The following is a 20,493-nucleotide window of genomic DNA, read 5'->3' as shown; positions in this document are numbered from 1 at the left end:
GTGCTGCTGGAGTGTTTAAACACTGTGTCTGTCCACTCACTGTCCACTCTCTGTTAGACACTCCTACCTAGCTGGTCCAGCTTGTAGATGAAGGTAAAGTCAGAGACAGAAGCTCTCTGATCTGCTGCTGCACAGTTTCTGCTGGTCATCCTCTAGTCCTTCATCAGTGCTCACAGGCCGCTGCTGCCGCAGGACGCCGTTGGCTGGATGTTTCTGGTTGGTGGACTATTCTCAGTGCAGCAGTGATGCTGAGGTGTTTAAACACTCCAGCAGCAGCACTGCTGTGTCTGATCTACACATACCAGAGCAACACACACTACTAACACACTCGCCACCACCAGGTCAGTCAGTGTCACTGCAGTGCTGAGAGTGACCCATCGCCCAAATAACACCTACCTGCTCTGTGGTGGTCTGTCCTGTGGGGTCCTGAGCATTGAAGAACAGGGTGAAAGGAGGCTGAAAACAGAGTCTGCAGAGAAACAGATGGATACAGACTGGAGTTATAGAACTACACAGTGCAACTATGTGGGAAGTGGAGCTGATATAATGGACAGTAAGTGTAGAAACTAGGAGTAGGTGTAAGTTATGGCTGATCAGATCTATATATATATATATATATATATATGTGTGTGTGTGTGTGTGTGTGTAATGCTATTTTGTATTTTATGCATTTAACTGCCTGCAGGTACAATTATTCCAGTGGTGTGTGTTCCATTATTTAGTGTGACGCTGGAGGACAACGCACACACACAGTCATACCATATGTATATATATATACAAATATAAGCACTTAAGCACACACACATGCGCATACACACACACACACACACACCAGAAATACATTCTCCTGCTCGCTTTCTCCCTTTCTTCCTCTTTCGCTCACTCTCTCTCTCTCTCTCTCTCTCTCTCTCGTTTAGAGCCTGGTGCTCTTCACACACTCACTTCCATGCAGCTCAGTAAGATGTAAAGACTGCTGGGGCTGTGTGTCCTACAGTGAAGACGTGTCTGTTTTTTTTCTGAGACCTGGCCTATTTTCACTTCTTCTGACTTAGGAACACATTGACTGTCAGGGCCCGATTCTGAAGGTACAGCTCCTGCAGGTCCAGCTACTGCTGTAACCCTTGCTCTGTGGGGGACAACGGCACCAGGTCATCTGCAGAGAGCACTTCCAGGGGCTGCAGATGGTTCTAGTAGCACTGCTAACTGGTGTATCTAGATATTTTGTTTAGGGTTGGGCTCCAGCTGCAGCTTTTATTGCCCAGTTTTGTTCCACAGTTATTTAACTTAATTTTGTTATATAATTTACCCCCCACACACACACACACAAACACACACACCTCATTAAAGAAGGACATACAGTAAAACAGTCTGAAGAGCCAAACAGAGCCTAAATCTGCTGAACAGTCAACAAAAACACACAGATATTGAAGTCAATACTGCAGTAGTCAATTTTAATGATGACTGCAGTCTCAGAATTATTCAACCCCCTGAACAGAATCTCTCATAAGAGCTCACACTCGCAGATCAGGAGGCAAATCAGGGGCTTCATTAGTTGCATCAGGTGGGCTTGAGATAAAGCACATCAACCACCTGGACTGGCTGCTGGGGTTTGCTGACCGTGACAGTAGACCGCATGTTAGAAATATGGCCAAGTCAAGAGAGTTGTCAACGAGTTTATATAGGTGGAACATAGACTAGGTGGGTTCCAGGTGGGCTCTGGGTGGGTCTGTACATGTGTTTTTACTGAGACACAGTTGGGCTTCCCAAATGGGTCCTATCATTACAGCCCACCTTAATCTTCCATCTAAGCCCCATGTGCAGTTTACAACCCAGATGGGGGCCATGTTAAACCATTCCCGGTCCCTGGTAGGCATCCATATCCATATGTAGGGTCAACATGAAACCCATGGACAAAACTTTCTGGTTTCCAGTCGGGCATTGAAAAGTCACTGAATCTTCTTTAGGGAAGTTCAAATTTAAGGGAACACTGGCTACACTACCTGGATGTGGCAGAAGGAGGAAGCTATACCCAGCTGCCACCAAATTCCTAAGGACTGCAAAAGAGCTATAGCAAGGTTTGGTGGCAGCCGGCAATAAGATTTCTGAGGTTTGCAGAGTAAGGTGAATACTACACGCTAAAGGTCTCCATGCCCGCACACTTCTACTATGGATCAATGGTATGCCTGGTAGTAGAAAAAATTAGATTTGATGACAGGGTTGTGGATTTGATGACAGGGTTGTGCATCACCATCTCTGTTTCCCGGGCGCTGGAGTTGGAGCCCTTTCTGGCTCTGGGTTTGTGTGCGCTTACTGCCCCTAGTTCACTAGTGTGTGTGTGTTTGTGTGTGTGTGTGTGTGTGTGTGTGTGTGTGTGTGTGTGTTCACTACCACAGATGGGTCAAATGCGGAGGACACATTTTGCTGCACAAAGTAGTGACAGATACTTATACCATACCTTACCTAGACAGTGATCCCAAGCATACCTCAAAGTCCACCAAGGCTTGGTTTCAGAAGAAGTCCTGGAAGATTCTGGAGTGGTCGTCACATTCGCCTGACTTGAGCCCAATATGAAACCTTTTTGTGATCTATTTGGGATTTGAAGAAGGTGGATGCAGCAACACAGTCAAGAGGATTAGTGAACTGGAAGCCTCTGCCCATGAAGAATGGGCTGATTCCTCAGGAACGCTGCCAGAAGCTGGTGCATCATTCAGCAAGTCATAACAGCAGAAGGTCTCTACTAAGTAGTAAAGACGCTCGTCAGGAAGGGGTTGAATAATTCTGAGACTGCAGTTGTCATTAACCATGCCATGTGTTGAATGTGGAGAAAGCACTTGTACTGTTAGCTGTGTTGAGATATTTAAACTGGTTAAATTGACTGGTTTATTGCAACCAGCTGGATTTTTGTCCATTTTGCTAATAGACCTAATTCACGATGAGGGTTGAAACATGATTGCTACACTATATCATTGCTGTCCAATGAGAAACACATCTCCAACATGGTGACTTTACAGGAGAAGGCAAAAATGCTCTTAACTGTGAAAGAAAGTAATTTTGGAGCATTTCTATTGGTCTATTCATCCAGAATGATTCACACACTGTACAGGAGCAGCTGCAGGGTTCAGACCATAGAGAAAACTAAAAAATGCCAAAAATGGAGATACATGGTTTTCATGGGACAGCTGCGATACACAGTATACACTGTTAAAAGTCCTTGGCGCACATTTGGAGGTTCTTCACCTCTTAAGGTGCTTTGAAGAACCTTCAAGAAGGTTTTTAGAAGAAAAATGTTCCTTAAGAAGTTCCTCCACAGTTAAAAAAGATTGAAGAACCTCCAAAAGTTCCTCAAGGATCCGACAGTGTATATGCATTAAATGAAAATCTCTCTCTTTCCTACTCTCTCTCTCTCTCTCTTTCCTACTCTCTCTCTCTCTCTCTCTTTCTCTTTCTCTCTTTCTGACTCTATGCTGATGTGCGATGTAGTCATTATCGTTTGATCTCGTCACACTGACTGTGTGTGTGTGTGTGAATCCCCTGTGGTAGTAATTTGGGGTGTGCTGTAACTCAGTTGTGGAGAAATCAGAGCAGCTCTCTTCACCTGCAGGCCTGCAGGGCAGAGTGCAGCGAGGTTTGGGGGGGGATGAGGGGGGTAAAAAGGATATAAAATATTCAGATTTGATTTGCTTTTCCACTCTAACGTCTCTGTTCAGGTGGGTTATTTTTGATTTTCCACAGAAACGGCCCTGGTGCTGAACCCCAGTGGTCCATTTACATGCTTTTATTACATCAGTCTGATCAACTTATTGTTATGGCACATTAACACAGCTGAAAATCTTAGGCGCATTGCCCCTCATAGTAAGTAAATTCACTGTAAGTCTTAACAAATGCCAGAAGTGGCACTTATGACAGTTTTTATCTGAAGTTTCTGTGTGTGCTTAGAAACAAGAACTGGTCACTCCTTCTACAGAAGCTGGAAGCCTTGGTGTAGTCATGGATGATTAGTTATCGTTCTCAAGTCATGTTGCAAACGTAACTCGGTCCTGCAGATTTCTCCTGTAAACATCCAGAGAATTTGACCCTTCCTCTCTAGAGAGTCGCCCAGGTGCTCGTTCAGTCTCTCGTCACTTCAAGACTTGACTACTGCAGCTCTCTTCTGGCTGGTCTTCCTCTGCGCACCATCAGGCTCCTGCAACTCATCCAGAATGCAGCGGCACAGGTCGTCTTCAACGCTCCTAAATTCAGCCATGTCTCTCCACTGCTGCGTTCTCTCTTCACTGGCTTCCTGTAGCTGCTTCCAACATCAGATTCAAAACCCTGACGCTGGTCTACAAAGCCAAGACTGGACCAGCCCCTCCGTACTTGATGGCAATGGTCAAAAGCCAATCCGCACCAAGAGCCCTTTCAGCTTCAAGTACGGCTCGGCTCGACCCGCCATCCCTCAAAATCCACGGAAGACAAGCGTCCAGACTTTTTTCTGTCCTGCACCAAAGTGGTGGAACGAGCTTCCCCTGGGTGTCTGAACAGCAGAGTCCAACACTCGCTGTCTTCAAACCCAGACTGAAGACCCTCCTCTTCTGAGAGTACTTGGGCGAATAGTAGAGTACTATGGTCTCCTTACTGACTTGTGTTTAGTAGAGTCTAAACTTAGAGGATCTTTAAATTTTAGTCTATTTAAACTAGCTGAGGTTTTTCTTGGGTAAATAGCAAAGCACTTTTGTAAGTCGCTCTGGAGAAGAGCGTCTGCTAAATGCCTTAAATGTAAATGTAAATCTTTAAAAGGTTCTTCATGCTGTGCTCACGTCTCTTTTACAAATAAAAGGTTCTTCATGAAGAAAATCGTGCAGTACCACAAAGAACCATGTTTGCAAAGAAGTGTGGAGAACCCTCAAAGTGGTGAAGGGCAATGACATTGTCTCTTAAAAAACCTTAACATCACATTGTTAAAAGGTTCTTCACACAGTGCTCACGTCCCTTTCAAAATAAAAGGTTCTTCATGAAGAAAACCTTGCAGAACCATGTTTGCAAAGAAGCTGTGAGTGTGGAGAACCCTAAAACTGGTGAAAGTTCTAGACACTGACTCTTAAAAAACATTAACATTACATTGTTAAAAGGTTCTTCACACAGTGCTCACATCTCTTTAAAGAAGGTTCCCCATGGAATCAAAAATGGTTCTTCTATGGCATCTCTCAGGGAACCCTTTATTTCTAGGAGGGTGTATTAGACAGGAGGTATGTTTCTTGTGGGATTGAGATTGTTTGGTGTAGTAATTCTAAACTATGGAAGAAGTTCTCTCTCTCCTTCCATCTCCTCCTTCTCTTCTTTTTCTCCTTCCATCTTCTCCACCCCTTCTCTCTCTCCTTCCACCTTCTCCTTCTCTTCTCTCTCTCCTTCCACCTCTTTTCTCTCTCCTTCCACCTTCTCCTTCTTCTTACACCTTCTCTTTCTCTTCTCTCTCTCCTTCCACATCTTTTCTCTCTCCTTGCACCTCTTCTTTCTCCTTCCACCTCATCCACCTCTTCTCTTTCTCTCCTTCCACCTCCTCCTTCTCTCTCTCCTTCCACCTCCTCTCTCTCCTTCCACCTTCTCCATCTCTTCTCTCTCCTTCCACCTCTTCTCTTTTTCTCCTTCCACCTCCTCCTTCTCTCTCTCCTTCCACCTCCTCTCTCTCCTTCCACCTTCTCCATCTCTTCTCTCTCTCCTTCCACCTCTTCTCTCTCTCCTTCCACCTCCTCCTTCTCTTCTCTCTCCTTCCACCTCTTCTCTCTCTCCTTCCACCTCCTCCTTCTCTTCTCTCTCCTTCCACCTCTTCTCTCTCTCCTTCCACCTCCTCCTTCTCTTCTCTCTCCTTCCATCTCTTCTCTCTCTCCTTCCACCTCCTCCTTCTCTTCTCTCTCTCCTTCCACCTCCTCCTTCTCTTCTCTCTCTCCTTCCACCTCTTCTTTCTCCTTTCACCTCCTCATTCTCTTTTCTCTCTCCTTCCACCTCTTCTCTTTCTCTCCTTCCACCTCTTTTCTCTCTCCTTCCACCTCTTTTCTCTCTCCTTCCACCTTCTCCTTCTCTTCTCTCTCTCCTTCCATCTCTTCTCTCTCTCCTTCCACCTCCTACTTCTCTTCTCTCTCTCCTTCCACCTTCTCCTTTCCTCGCGACTCCCAGCTCCCTCGCTTCACACCTCTCAGTTTTCCAAACAAATCTGTCTCTTGCTGCTCTGGCGTTTTCTTGTGCTGTGGTCACTGCACTCAGATATTGGAGATCAGTGCTCGTAAATGTCAAAATGGCCATAACTTAACTTTTAATTTGTTGCTGCCAACACCCTATGCCACCCCAGGAAATCCGCCCATTAGCATGTGATTTATTAAATGTAGTTCTGAAAAGCTAGCTGTCCCTAAACGTCTGAACACTGTAGATGTTGGTAATTGGGTGTTGGGCTGAATCAGGTGTTGTTCAAGCAAGGGAACAGTGACTGATCAAGCGATCTACACCACCCCGATCTTCACCACCACCACCAGACCTCACTAACGAGCTCTCCTCCTCAACGAGGCCCAGGCGCTTATTATTTAAATCAGCTGTTGTTTATAGAGGGTAGATCGGACACCTGCAGACTCTGCAAAAATTTAAAGCAGCAAACCGAGTATCTCTAAAACCGCAAACCAGCAGGGGGACGCTGAAAAGCCCCCCCACTGCCATCAGACCATTACCCTGAACAGTCAAACGTTCAAATGCCAGCATGGATCATAAGTCACTGAGCATTGTGGGTCAATGCTGGCAGCAGGAGATTTATATTTCATTCGTTTAGTTATACAGCGACGTCCAGCAGAGGCTGAAAGCTCGTACTCAGCGGGTGATTCTTACATTATGGCCAAATCAGATCTTTAGTGCACACACCCCGTTCTGGCCAGTAGTGGACAAAGTATTTAAATACCATGTTTAGAGGAGCACTCCGGCCTAAATCAAGGATGTAATCATTGCTACATCTGTTGTAAACAGGCCATCTCTCCACCTACAAATAAGATGTTTCCAGGAAGATACAGTACCAGAAAGTAAAAGTCACCCATTCAAAATTCTACTTAAGTCAAATTCTCATGTATTTACATGAGATCATGCATCATGTTTGTATGTAGGTATGACAAGTCTGATCTGTTTACATCCATTTAGTTACTTAGCAAATATTTTCACACTTAAAAACATGCTGTTAAATGCAGGGGTTCCCAAGTGGCACAGCTGTATAGGGGGCATTTTCCTACCTGCCCTCTGGTTCGGTTTCTCCCTCGGTGGTGAATACAGTAATCTCAAATGCAGTTCAATACAACCGCACCGAGACCTCAATTTGACACTGCAGGTTTGAGCTAAACAGTGTTTAGGTGTTAACCTGCTGTACTGCCTGTATAATTCTGACCACCATGCACTAGTTCTAGGTCCAGAACACATTTGCCTTGGCGCCACGGAGGTGGCAGCCTGTTGCAGCAGCTCCTGCTCACTTCTGAGCTTTTTCCTAACTTTTTTCCTATTTAGAAGTTCTAAGTTAAGTTTTTGGTAGTTTAGTGTTGCTAACTTAACACTAGGCACAATGGACACTAAAAGCGTGGTGCTTGTTCTGGTTTCTGCCCTACTTTTTTCCTGAGAATTTCCCCACTGCGGGACTAATAAAGGATCTTATCTTATCTTACAGCATAATAAATAAAGGCACTACAAAAGGTTCCTCTACAGATGCCGGCGAAGAACCACTGTTGGTTTCATAAAGAACATTTTTGAATTAGAGATGTGATCTTTAAATTGATGAAGAACTTTTGCATCAAGAGAAAGTTTTTGTGGTCTTTAAAAGGTTCTCCAGACTCATACATCTCTGTGACAAACATGGTTCTTTATGGAACCTAAAATAGTGGTTCTATGGCATCACTCAAAGAACCATTTGTAGCATTTGAGTGTACAGCAACACTTTGGTAGTCTACAGAGTGAGCTTTTCTAGTTTAATGTTTAGAAAGATGGATTCTGATGACATATCTTGAAGGTGGGAGGAGCTTTCGGAAAACCTAAGCACTTTAGGGTGGGTAGATAAGGGTGGGCTGTTGGCTAAAGCAGAAGGAAGCCAGATAACTAATGCTTAAGTTGTTGCGAGGAAGCTGCATGTCATCGCTGTGCTTATTAGCAGTCAGGATTCCCAATTGTTGTATGATGTATCTGTGCAATGCATGCTGGGTATTGTAGTGAGAGAACACTAATGGACAAAAACACAATCTTTCAACCCCCTAAAGCTGGATACATAGTGAATAGGATATAACACACCACATCAAATACAGAAACCTAAGTAAAAAACACCCATTCAAAATTCTACTTAAGTCAAATTCTCATGTATTTACATGAGATCATGCATAATGTTTGTATGTAGGTATGACAAGTCCGATATGTTTACATCCATTTAGTTACTTAGCAAATATTTCCACACTTAAAAACATGCTGTTAAATGCAGGGGTTCCCAAGTGAATTGTCTTGGGGCGTTTTCCTACCTGCCCTCTGGTTCGGTTTCTCCCTTGTTGGTGAATACAGTAATCTCAAATGCAGTTCAATACAACCGCACAGAGACCTCGATTTGACACTGTAATTTTGAGCTAAACAGTGTTTAGGTGTTAACCTGCTGTACTGCCTGGATAATTCTGACCACCATGCACTAGTTCTAGGTCCAGAACACAGAACCTTCTTCAGGTATTTACTCGCTTGCTCTCACCCCAGACAGGTCAGAATGTTCTCTTAGTGGAGAGAATGTTCTCACATGGTTTGTTGCGACGCATTTTGATAAACCAAACCAAAGGGGAAAACAATCCAGAGTTACAAACTTGTTAACTGACTCGGACCAGAGCAAAAAAGTGTCGGCTCTCACTATTAAAAGTGTCTTCAGTTCAAAACTGTCCTAAAGGGAATCTATTAAGGCACTTTGAGGAAAATTTCATTATTACTATCAGCAGGTTATAGGATTGGTTATCATCATGATTTTTGACAGTGCATAAATCGTGTAGCCACTCCCATCTCAGTCGTTTAACAGATATTTCTTTCCCTGTGTGAATCGGGCATGAATTTTACAGACGTCCTGTAGTACAATTACATTACTCCCATCTTAACATGTATAACCAACCCATCTGAATATGGCTTTAGTCTGTCTGTAGTTTTTGACCTCTACACTCTTAAAACTAAAGGTTCTACAAGCTTTGAGCGATGTGACTGTTGGTTCCATGTAGAATGTGGAGAACCTGAAGGACATGAAGAGCCTTCACTTGATGGAAAAGATGGTTTTAATTTTTTTCTCAAGGTTCTATCTTTATTACAAGCTTGATTTTCTATTATCTATGGCAGCACTCACTTTATTTTTAAGGGTGGTGTTGCGTTCCATTATAGTCCATTCTTATTATGATTATTACTCACAATTTACAGCGGAATTGGCTTTATCTCACATGAAGTATTTCCAGAATGTGAAAATACGTTTCTGTCTCTCTCTCTCTTGTCTGTGCTCACCCTTTCTCTTTCCTTCCCAATGTACTTTATCCTTCTTTCCAGTCTTTATCTGCTAATAACCCATTCAACTGAAGCTCTTTAATCCAGCTTCCCTCCTCGTTCTCTCGCTCTCGCTCTCTCTCACACACACACCCCTGCTCTCGCTCACTTTTACACTCCCAAAGTCTTCTATGGAACCCTCATGTGCTCAGGAGGCTTGGCCTTCTTAAGCCCCACACACACTCTCATTGAAGAACCCTCACATCCAGCTCTAGTGTTGTTCCACAGCATTTGCACTAATTCCACACAATCCCTGGACTTGCATTTAATTAGAGAGCTAAAATTGGCCTCTGGTAATTTTCTCTGAGTGTGTGTGTGTGTGTGTGTTTACTGCAGATAAAGTGCTTTTCTAAATGCTTGTGTTGTAGTGTAATTTATATTAATTGAGCATCTCTTTCCTCCACTTAGGTGAAGTCCATCAAAACAGGCTCAGTCTTCTGGACCATCTGCTGCTGCCTCAGCTACTTCTACATGGTGAGTATAATATCTGTGTGTGTGTGTGTGTGTGTGTGTGTGTGTGTGTGTGTGTGTGTGTGTGTGTTTGTGTGTGTGTATCTGTGTGTGTAGCCACAGGGGAAGAAAAATGAAACTCATATTTAGTCTTAATATTTCTGAGGAAGGATTAATGTTTTCTCATATATGGGTGTGCCACAAGGGTGTGTTCTGGGTCCCCTTTGGTTTGATTTATTTGTCGTTTAATGCCACTGGTATTATTTTCATCATGATTCCTTTATGAAAGACAAGACATGACTGAACCCTGCTAAGACCTTAGCATAATCACATATCAAATCAAATCAAATTTATTTGTATAGTGCTTTTTACAACTGTTGTTGTCACAAAGCAGCTTTACACAATCAGTAAATGGTAAAATCAGTAAAACATAAAAAGACATGAAAACCTAAGACCCCCAGTGAGCAACCAACTGCGACAGTGGCAAAGAAAAAGTCCCCCAGAGCTGGAGGAAGAAACCTTGGGAGGAACCAAGACTTACAAGGGGAGGGGGGGCATCTATCATCCTCTGGTCAGAGCTATTTATAAATTATTGATAAAAGTCACCAAACCACCTAACCACTGTTGTACTGCTCAGGTGTGTAACATATTCATAATCGTAATATATTAATCATTAATAATTCTGTTGAAGCATGGTTGAAAAGCAATGTCTGATTTTCATTGGTTAATTTTCATAGCATTTTGATTTATTATTACTTTTGTCAGATTCAAGTTATTTCTGTGACCATTGTGGGTTTTTCTTTCATTAACTGAGGGGTACCAACAATTTTGTCCACGTGTGTAGATCTGAATCGAATATGTCGCCAAGATTGTAGCTGCATACCCAGCATGGTTCATAAATATTTGGACAGTGACCGTCTTTGTACTCAAAATTCAAATTCAGATTCAGATTATTAGCAGCTTTGTAGGAATCTTGGTCCGAGCATATTACTTGTCCAACACATTGAACACTGGATTTAAAATGAAAACATTGATTGCGAGGACACATCTGTTTAAGACTGCACTTCAGCACTCTATTTTAGTGAACTCAAACTAAAAGATTATTAGGGTTTTTAGGCTTTTTCTTTACCACCCTGTTATGTAAATTATTGAGCATGAACTATTACCTAAAGCTCTTATATATGGGTTCGAAATAGTTGCAGATTTATTGCTGTATGTGAGTATATTGAGTTAATAAAATCTTCATGATCACTAATTTGTCAAGACGTGTTCCATATTCTACAGTGAGGTTCTACTTATCTCTAATTAGAGACTAAAAAGCACTAAATAAATATTTAATTAGTCAGTTTGCATTACAAATTCATAGTATTTTAGTTGAAAAACAGACCCTGTGTGTGTGTTCAGTTTATGAGTGTTTACTTGTTAAAAAGTGAATGAAACACTTTGGGACACTTGGACACCAAATCCAAACAAATGTATTCAAGATTCAGGACTTTTATATCATATGCCCAGGCAGGCAGTCAGTCTGTACAAGGAAATTCTTTTGGATTCTTAAATTCTTCTTTGAGATTTTTTCATTTCTTTTATACCTTGAAAATCTATTTTTCTAGATGTAACAAATTGTAGACATGAGTAAAACTATAGAGTATAAACTAAACAAACCGTAGGCATGTAAACCTATAGACAAATGTAAAACTATGGAGAACAATAAAAAACTATAAGACAAACTATAGAAACCAGTAAAACTGTAGGCATAAGTACAACTATAAATATTAGTATAAACTAACTATAGACATAAGTACTGTAGACCTAAGTAAAACTACAGACATCACTAAAACTACAGACAATTAAAACTATAGACAATTAAAACTGTAGGCAACAGTAAAACTATAGACATCAGTAAAACTACAGTCATGACCAAAACTACAGACAATTAAAGCTATAGACAAAAGTAAAACCATAGACATCAGTAAAACTAAAAACTATTAAAACTATAGACAAAAGTAAAACTACAGACGAGTAAAACTATAGACAATTAAAATTATAGACAAAAGTGAAACTACAGACATCAGATTAACTGTAGACAATTAAAACTAGAGATATCAGAAGATCTACAGACATCACCAAAACTACTGTCAATTAAAACTTTAGACAAAAGTAAAATTACAGACGAGTAAAACTATAGACAATTAAAACTATAGACAAAGGTAAAACTATAGTTATCACTAAAACTACAAACAAAAGTAAGACAATATAAGACAAATTATAGACATGAATAAAACTATTTGCATAATTACAACTATGACATGAGTAAAGCTGACATGGGTAACAATTACAGACATGAGTAAAAGTACATAAATAAAACTATAGACGTAATTAAGAGGTAGACATAACTAGACCTTAACTAGACTAATCTTGTAACCTTCAGGACTGGTGTTAAAGCCGCTGCTGTAACCATTACAAAGTGTCATTTCAGCTCCTGAAGCAAACACCCAGACTTGCAGTAAATTACATCATTCCCCTCATTCTAACCTGCAGCCCTTTAGCCTGGGTGCGTCAAAGCAGCGAGTGGAGCCCCAGCGCTGCGCTGTTGGGAGTGTGTATGGAGTGTGTATGGAGTGTGCAGGGAGTGTGTGAGGATGATTTAATGCGATTAAAAACCACACAGAGAAAGTGCCAGCAGCACCTGCTCCCAAGGGGCGGAAAGAAGAGCCATGTGTTAACACATCAAAAGCTTTTTCAGACAGGAGAGTAATACACACACGCCGCTGGATGTCTAAATCTACTGTGTCATTCACACACACACACACACACAGCACCAGTCAAAAGTTTGGACACTCCTGCTTGAATAGGTGTTTTATATATTTCCTTAAGGACATGTTCGTCTGAAGGCCTGTGTTTAAAAGCTTGACGTGTATTTCTGAAGCTCTGTTCTGAAGGGATTAGTTTTACATACAGTGCTGTAGTAATGCAATTACTGCTACACTCTGGGATCAAAACCAGTCTCTGTAGTACAGAACATAGTTCTAGACATGTATTGATACTATAAAACCACTTCAAACAGTTCTTTAAAGAACCATCTACAAAAGGTTTTCCATCATCGGTAAGAAGAACTCAACCAGACCAAAGAAAAAAGCTCCCCTGGTTTTATATAGAACCATTGACTTTATGAAATACCATTGAAGAACCTTTAGCAAAGAGGTTTAGCACTTTTTAGTGCTTTAGAGAACCATTCACATTCAAAGAACCATACACATGACGTTTCCCATCATAGAGAAGATCCAGACAATCAACCATTTCATCATTTAAAAAATACATACAATATATGTCCAAATGTTTGTGGACACCCCTTCTAATGAATGCATTCGGCAACTCTAAGTTGCATCTACTGGTGACACAGATGTGCAAATGCACATACACACAGCTGGTCTAGTCCCTGTAGAGAAGTGCTGCCAGTAGAATAGGACTCTAATGTCAGGCGTTGGCTAGAGGGCTATAAAGCCCCCCAGCATTGAGCTGTGGAGCAGTGGAAGTACTGTGTTCTCTAGAATGATGTTTGGTTTTGATTGGATGAGTTGGGGAGATGGGGATGGGGTGGGGTGGTGGTGAGCCATTGTCCTGACCTCACAAACGTTCTTGTCGCTGAATACAATCAAATCCTCACAACAATGCTCCCAAATCTAGTAGAAAGCCTTCCTTGGACAGTAGAGACAGTCACTCCAACAAAAGCAGGATACACTCTTTTTAATGTCAATGATTGAGCAGGTGTCCCAATACTTTTGTCCATATTGTGTATGGGTTGTCCTGGTTCTACATAGAACCAAGGGCTTGAAGATGAAGATCTCTTGAAAAACTATCAAATGTTTTAAGTCAGTGTATGCTGTAAGGTTCTGTATATATAGGGTGTATATAGGGTTCGTTATACTACTACAAAGTAGTAGAACCATTGGCCTTTAATGAAAAACTCTAAAAGAACCCATATTATCAAAGAACCCTGTTTACACCTGGTCCACAATCTTTCTGGACTAGTATCTGGATTGTATCTTTATAAGATTTTAGCCACTGTCATGGCGTGTTAGGCCAGACCAAGAGGAATGAACACTCGCAGAGATGGAATCCAATGCAAGAGTGTTTATTTAATGAAACGAACATAAACTGCTTGTGGGAAAACCCACTAGACGTGGGTAACGCACCGGAGCTAACCTAAACACACTGAAACGTGCGAGGAACCTCAGGGCGTCCTATAGGTTCCAGACGGTTCAGTTCTTGGCAGAGAATGATGGTGTAGAGGCTCATTAAGTACCCCCAGTCCCAGGTGAAACCCATGAGTAAAACAATGAACGATTACAACCGAACCAAAACACATGTGATCACAAATGAACTGAACCAAACACACGAACGTAAATGAGGTGGAAGTCTTATTTGGGGCTGTGGGCGGCGGCTCGGGATCGCCCCAGGGGAGGGCGTGATACCGAGTGCCTGACAGCCACATGCCCTCATTTACACTGGGTACTCAAATGAGTCTCCGGTTAGTCAGACTGAAATCCGATCCCTGTGTGGGATGGAATATGCAAGTTAGCTAATTTGGTGGCATTTATTACTGGTATTTAGGTTGTACTGGGAGGGGTTTTGCCTTTTGGAGAGACAGATGTTTTGACACTGCTATAACGTGGCTCAAATGCGTTATAATGGTTAAGGTTCTTTAGAGAACCCTATACAAGAGCTTCCTATACTAGAGACAAACCATTTAACCAGGAAAAGAACCAGTAGTAGCTGATGTATCTGCCACTACCATGTTAGCTTTGTGGCACAGTGAATTAGACTAACAGAAGTAGAAGATGATCCAATATTGAACGTAAACATCACTCTGTCACTAGGGGTCTCAGCTATTGCATATCCTACTCCACTGGCCATATCCATCCAGCCCACCCAGTCGACACTTTAATATTCAGCATCAAAGCAGAACCAATAATATCCTGTAAACCACAGGGGTTTCTTTCTCTGCTTTCCACCACTAGACTGAAATCTGACGAGGTCTACTTCTATTGACCATAAGGGACAGCAGGCTGAGACATGTTTGGCACGTCCTGCTCCTCGGCCCATTTTTATCCCAGGCCAGTTGGTGTAGCATAGCGGAGAACAACACTGCCCTGGGACCAGGGTTCACGTACATAGTCACATATGCAGTGAAATGCTTTGATAACTGTCCATCCACATGAGGCAGTAAGGTAAGACTGTATGAAATATATGGATTAATATTAAAATCTAAATCTGGTTTGATTCCCCAACAGAGTGAAACCGCCTTATTATACCAGTAAAAGCCTTTGGGTACGGCTCCTAATACTGCATTCTTCTACCTGTCTAATCGAGTGATCCTTCAACTTTTATGTTACCAGGTTATTAAAATTAATTTTAGAAATATATTGTTCCAAAATCAATAGGTATTTAAATACCACCAGAAAATTAAACTCAGAATCATCATGATATCCATTCTTTAAATGTTTTAAACATCAACACTTTAGCGCATCTTTTTCCCAGCCCCCCAAACCAGACTTTCGAACTTCTCTGCTCCAATAAAAATTGATAAAAAAAATTGATTTTTTCATACGACGCTGAATGTATTATGTACCGTCCCCAGTGTCACCATCACATCACAGTCTGTGATTTCTGTAAGGATTTTTATTCTTAAGGGTAGCGCTTGTTTATGGTGTAACCATGGAAACAAAGACATTTCTGCAATGAGAGACGTCTAACATTTTAATGTCTGGAGAAGTGAGTAATTTAACCATATGTTCCTGATCCTGATCATGGAGTAGATTTAATCATCTACTAAGGCGGAAGTCCTTATTTTGGCCTGTGGGCAGCGGCTCAGAATCGCCCCGGGGGAGGACGCAATACAGAGTGTCTTTAGGTTAAAGCATGTGAACATTGTCTTTGCATAATTAAAGCAAAAAAAAACCACATGAAGCAATAAGGATAATAAAAAAAAAACACAAGGTCAGACTGTATGAAATATTTGGATTATTAATAAAATCTAAATCTGGATTGATTCCCTAGCTAAGTGAAACCACCACATTTATACCAACCAGAGCCACTAGAGTAAAGCTCCTAGCACTGCATTCTCCTACCTGTGTGATAGTGTGATTACTGATACTAGGTTATACATTAAGTTTAGTAATACATTATTACAAAAAATAATAAAATATTATATATTATTTATTATTTTTATGTTTTGATCATCAACAAAATTTGAAATCTAAATAAGCTCAGTCATGGCCATCATTCATTTTTTACTTTAAAGCATGTAAACATTGCCTTCATCTAATAAACAAAATAACTGTCGCCCACATAAGAATAAAACGCAAGGTAAAAATGTATGCAATATATGGAACTTTTTAATATTTCAAATCTAAATCTTTTTGATTCCCCAACGGAGTGAAAGTGAGTGAAAATTATTTTCATATACTGAATCTATCCATTTATAATTATTTATGATAACTTAATTATAATTATGTATAATTCAGTATATGAATTATAGCAACTAAGTGAAACCACCACATTGTACCAGCCAGAGCCATTGGATAAGACTCCTTACACTGCATTCTCCTACCTGTGCGACATTGTGACTCCTGTTACCAGTTTATACATATATAATTACAAAACGAGACAATTAAAATATTATTTATTGCACTACTAAATATATTTAACACCAAATCATTGTAATTATTATTTTTTTATGTTTTAAACATAAGCAAAATTTGAAATCTTTGTAAGTTGATTCTCAAGCCATCATTACATTTTTATTTCAAAGCATGTAAACATTGTCTTTGCAATTAAAACTCATTTGTATGTTATTATTAAGTGAATGTGGTAAGAAAACAAAGCCCCCAATTGAAGAATCATCCAAAATGGTACCAAAAGCAAGTCATTTGGGGTAAGTGCATCGGATAAATGCTGGAATAATGGAAACGCAGAGGCTTAGAAAGTTAGAAACACTCAAACTGTCAAATAAACACTGGGAAACTGCTGACTTCAAGTCTACCTCCAGCATCGCCTGTAGTTGTGCACTTAACATCAACAGAACTGTGGGTCAGAGACAGACGGCTCAAATGATCAAACAGACTCAAATGCTTGGTAATTTGTCGAAGATCACATTAAATGTTTCTATTCAGTGCTTCTCTCTTTCATCCAGTATCACCATCTGCTGCTGAACTCTCATCCGCTAATGTCTTTCACGTCGAGATCCTGTCTGTAAGGAGCGTGAGACACCTGACCCATTCAGAGCTGCTCTTTCAGAGCTCTCAAACCACTCTCCCTCTGCTGCTCGGAAAACAGGAGGCTTTACTGCTGTGCAGAGGTCGCTGTAATTGCAAGCTTGAAGGCTGGAAAGGGTCAAGGATAATCTCCCAGAAATTTGCCACGAACATCATTTCTGAAGTGTCCAATTTGGCACCCAGTGCAGTAGCTCTCATTTATCGTTTATCATCCACATCATTGGGAATTTGGTCCCTAATCCGTGCGTAATGTCCCCAGAGTGCCTCGGCTGATTCGCTGTGACCGTGATTTCGCTGCCAGTTTGACGTCTGTGTTATAGAAAGCTTTCTCTATTGTCAAATTGTTTAGAGAGCATCACGTCAGAAATGGTTCTGCCTCTGAGGGACGTCCTTCAGTAGTGTTAAAGGGGCTCTAGAATGGGAAAACTGTATGCATGAATAATGGAAGTTCAGTACATTGAAGTGATAAACCCTAAATCTCAACCACTGCTGAACCAGCAGAACCAAAACAGAGCTGGAAAACAGGCCAATTCCAAAACCCCAAAACTGTCTTGACTCTTGATATTTATACCAACACAAATTTACATGAATGTACATGCTTTCAAGGCTATATGCAACCGCTACTTTGGGAGAATAAAGAAGCAAGGCTAAAAAGGCCAAAAGATAAAGGTAGGCTGACCAAAGAAGGGGAAGAGTTAGGGTGTGGGTGCTAGGCTAAAAGCTAACCCAGTCGGCGACAGTCTCCTCAGCTAGCTAACTGCTCATCTCATCAACAGGACATTGACTGGTAAGAATAATTGCAAAAAATAATTACAGTCTCACAGTCTCATTACAGTCTCGGTATTACAGTGTTGAAAGCTAGGCTAGGATAGGCTAGGTTAAGCTATGTCGCTACAGTGAGCAGTCACAGTGACAAACCAGCCAATAAAAGCAATAAATTATCTTTTCTTTTTTATGAGCCCTCTGTAAAAGATAATATAACAGGGTGGTAAAAAGCTTGTAAAACAGCATCTGAGCATTTTCACCTGACCAAAGTCCCATATTTACTGTTTTTACACCAAATAAAAATGTAACATACTCAAAAACAGCTTAAAACATGTTGTTAAAGGTGTAGAATTAATCAGCAGGTTTTAACCTGTTTTTGGTGGGCCTATAGACCACTGTCATTTTCTGACCTGCAGCTTGAGTTATCTTTTAGCTGGACCCTACAGTACAGCATCTCTAATCCCTATTCACCAACCTGAATGTTAAAATGAATTGGTCAACATACAAGTCGAGGTTTGAGTCGACACTTACTGAACAACACTGTAACAACGAATCATCTATTGAAGAATCAATAAACTAGCAACAGACGAGTGCCCCTAGTGGTCTGACATGACAGAGTAAGTGCCTTTTCTTCCCTGTGCAGGCATTTGCACAAAACATTTTTTTATTTTAGTTAATTATATACAAATACCTTCTTAAGGCCTTGAACTTTTTTGAGCTTTAAATTTAAGGCCTATTATTTAGTATTGTTACTGATTCAGTTCTATAAATACTATACTATACTACTGCTATAAATAATTCAGTATGCATTATTCAGTATCTACTATACATGATTTAGAGTCTACCAATGAATTCTACTATAGTCTACTATGAATTATTAATTATATACTAATAATTATTTTGTATCTACTATGAATGATTCGGTATCTACTCTGAATAATTTAGTATATGCAATTGACGTATTTAGTATCTACTATGAATACTCCAGTACCCACTATGAATTATACTTAATCTGCTATTAATGATTTAGTATATATTATTATTTTTTCAGTATCTACTATTATTGATTCAGTATCTACTATGAATAATTCAGTACCCACTATGAATTATGCAGTATCTACTATTAATGATTCAGTATCTACTATGAATAATTCAGTACCCACTATGAATTATGCAGTATCTACTATTAATGATTCAGTATCTACTATTAATGATTCAGTATCTACTATAAATTATACAGTATCTAATATTAATGATTCAGTATCTCCTATTAATTATTCAGTATCTACTATTATTGATTCAGTATCTACTATGAATAATTCAGTACCCACTATGAATTATGCAGTATCTACTATTAATGATTCAGTATCTACTATGAATAATTCAGTACCCACTATGAAATATACAGTATCTAATATTAATGATTCAGTATCTCCTATTAATGATTTAGTATCTACTATAAATTATACAGTATCTAATATTAATGATTCAGTATCTCCTATTAATTATTCAGTATCTACTAAGAATTATTCTGAATCCACTATGATTTTTAGCATCTTAAATAAATTATTTGCTATCTACTATGAAACTGATGTGCAACTGATGTGGTTTGATGGTGAGGAGTGTAAGGGTTGATGGCGGTTTTAATAGGAGGCTAAGTATAATCCAGGCCCCCCTCTGTGCCCCTCTTTGTGCCCCCTTACTCCTGCCATTGAACAGTGAATTCATTAAAAGACGTTAAATCAGATCTGACCTTGTTACCGAATCCAACCAATTAGCAGCTGATTTAACACTGTGCCTCTGTCTTTCCAGATGAATTTTTAGCATGCTTAGCCAAGAGGGGGTAAAACGCGGACATTACTTCTGTGATGCCCATTAAATTCCCATTATGAGGTGACCCTACAAGTTCATCCTCCTTTAAATCAGCTCTCACTATCCGCTGGTTCGTAAGGTCAGAATGATGACGTTTTTTTATTGGCCCTGAAGATGGTTCAAGGGAAAATGCTAAACGGTGTTCCAGGAATCTAGGAGTTCATTTTGAGCCATGTCTGAACATGGCTCAAAGAAACATCATCACTAAAGTAAGAGGAGCCCTGGCCTTCAGAGATACAGAAGAAATGATGCAGGCTTGTAAATTATCAGGCCTGGATTACTACTGTGGGCTGCTCGTCTGTCTCTCAGTCTGAAAGATAATGCTCACTTTCACTGGGTTCACTCATCTTCAGGACAAAACACAAGAGCTACAGGACTCTTCTTCTCGCTGGCTTTTAAATGAAATTTTAAATGATGCTGATTTCTCTGGCAAGGTGTTCCATGACCGTGTCCCGAAATGCGTTTCTAAGCCGTTGTCCCATAACAATTATGTGAAGACAGTTAGATCATCTAATCAGAGTTTCCCAACTTTCAGCCTAAGGAGGCCTGAAGTTAGGCCTGTCACAATAATTCTTTGATGGACAATATATTTTCC

At 40.4% G+C, this 20,493-nt stretch overlaps 1 protein-coding gene across 1 annotated transcript in view; it reads left to right on the top strand.

Annotated features, from left to right (window-relative positions):
* LOC140550317 (dolichyl-diphosphooligosaccharide--protein glycosyltransferase subunit STT3B-like) overlaps positions 1–20,493 on the top strand; it is a 199,777-nt gene that overhangs the window by 127,714 nt on the left and 51,570 nt on the right. The window contains exon 4 of the mRNA XM_072674242.1: positions 9,946–10,011. Coding sequence (XP_072530343.1) covers positions 9,946–10,011 — 66 coding nt within the window. The remainder of the gene's footprint in view (positions 1–9,945; positions 10,012–20,493) is intronic.

This window comes from Salminus brasiliensis, chromosome 2 (assembly GCF_030463535.1).
Source record: "Salminus brasiliensis chromosome 2, fSalBra1.hap2, whole genome shotgun sequence".
In the NCBI taxonomy this organism is placed as follows: Eukaryota; Metazoa; Chordata; class Actinopteri; order Characiformes; family Bryconidae; genus Salminus; species Salminus brasiliensis.
The sequence above is the reverse complement of the archived record's forward strand: the minus strand, read 5'-3'. Positions and strand labels throughout refer to the sequence as shown.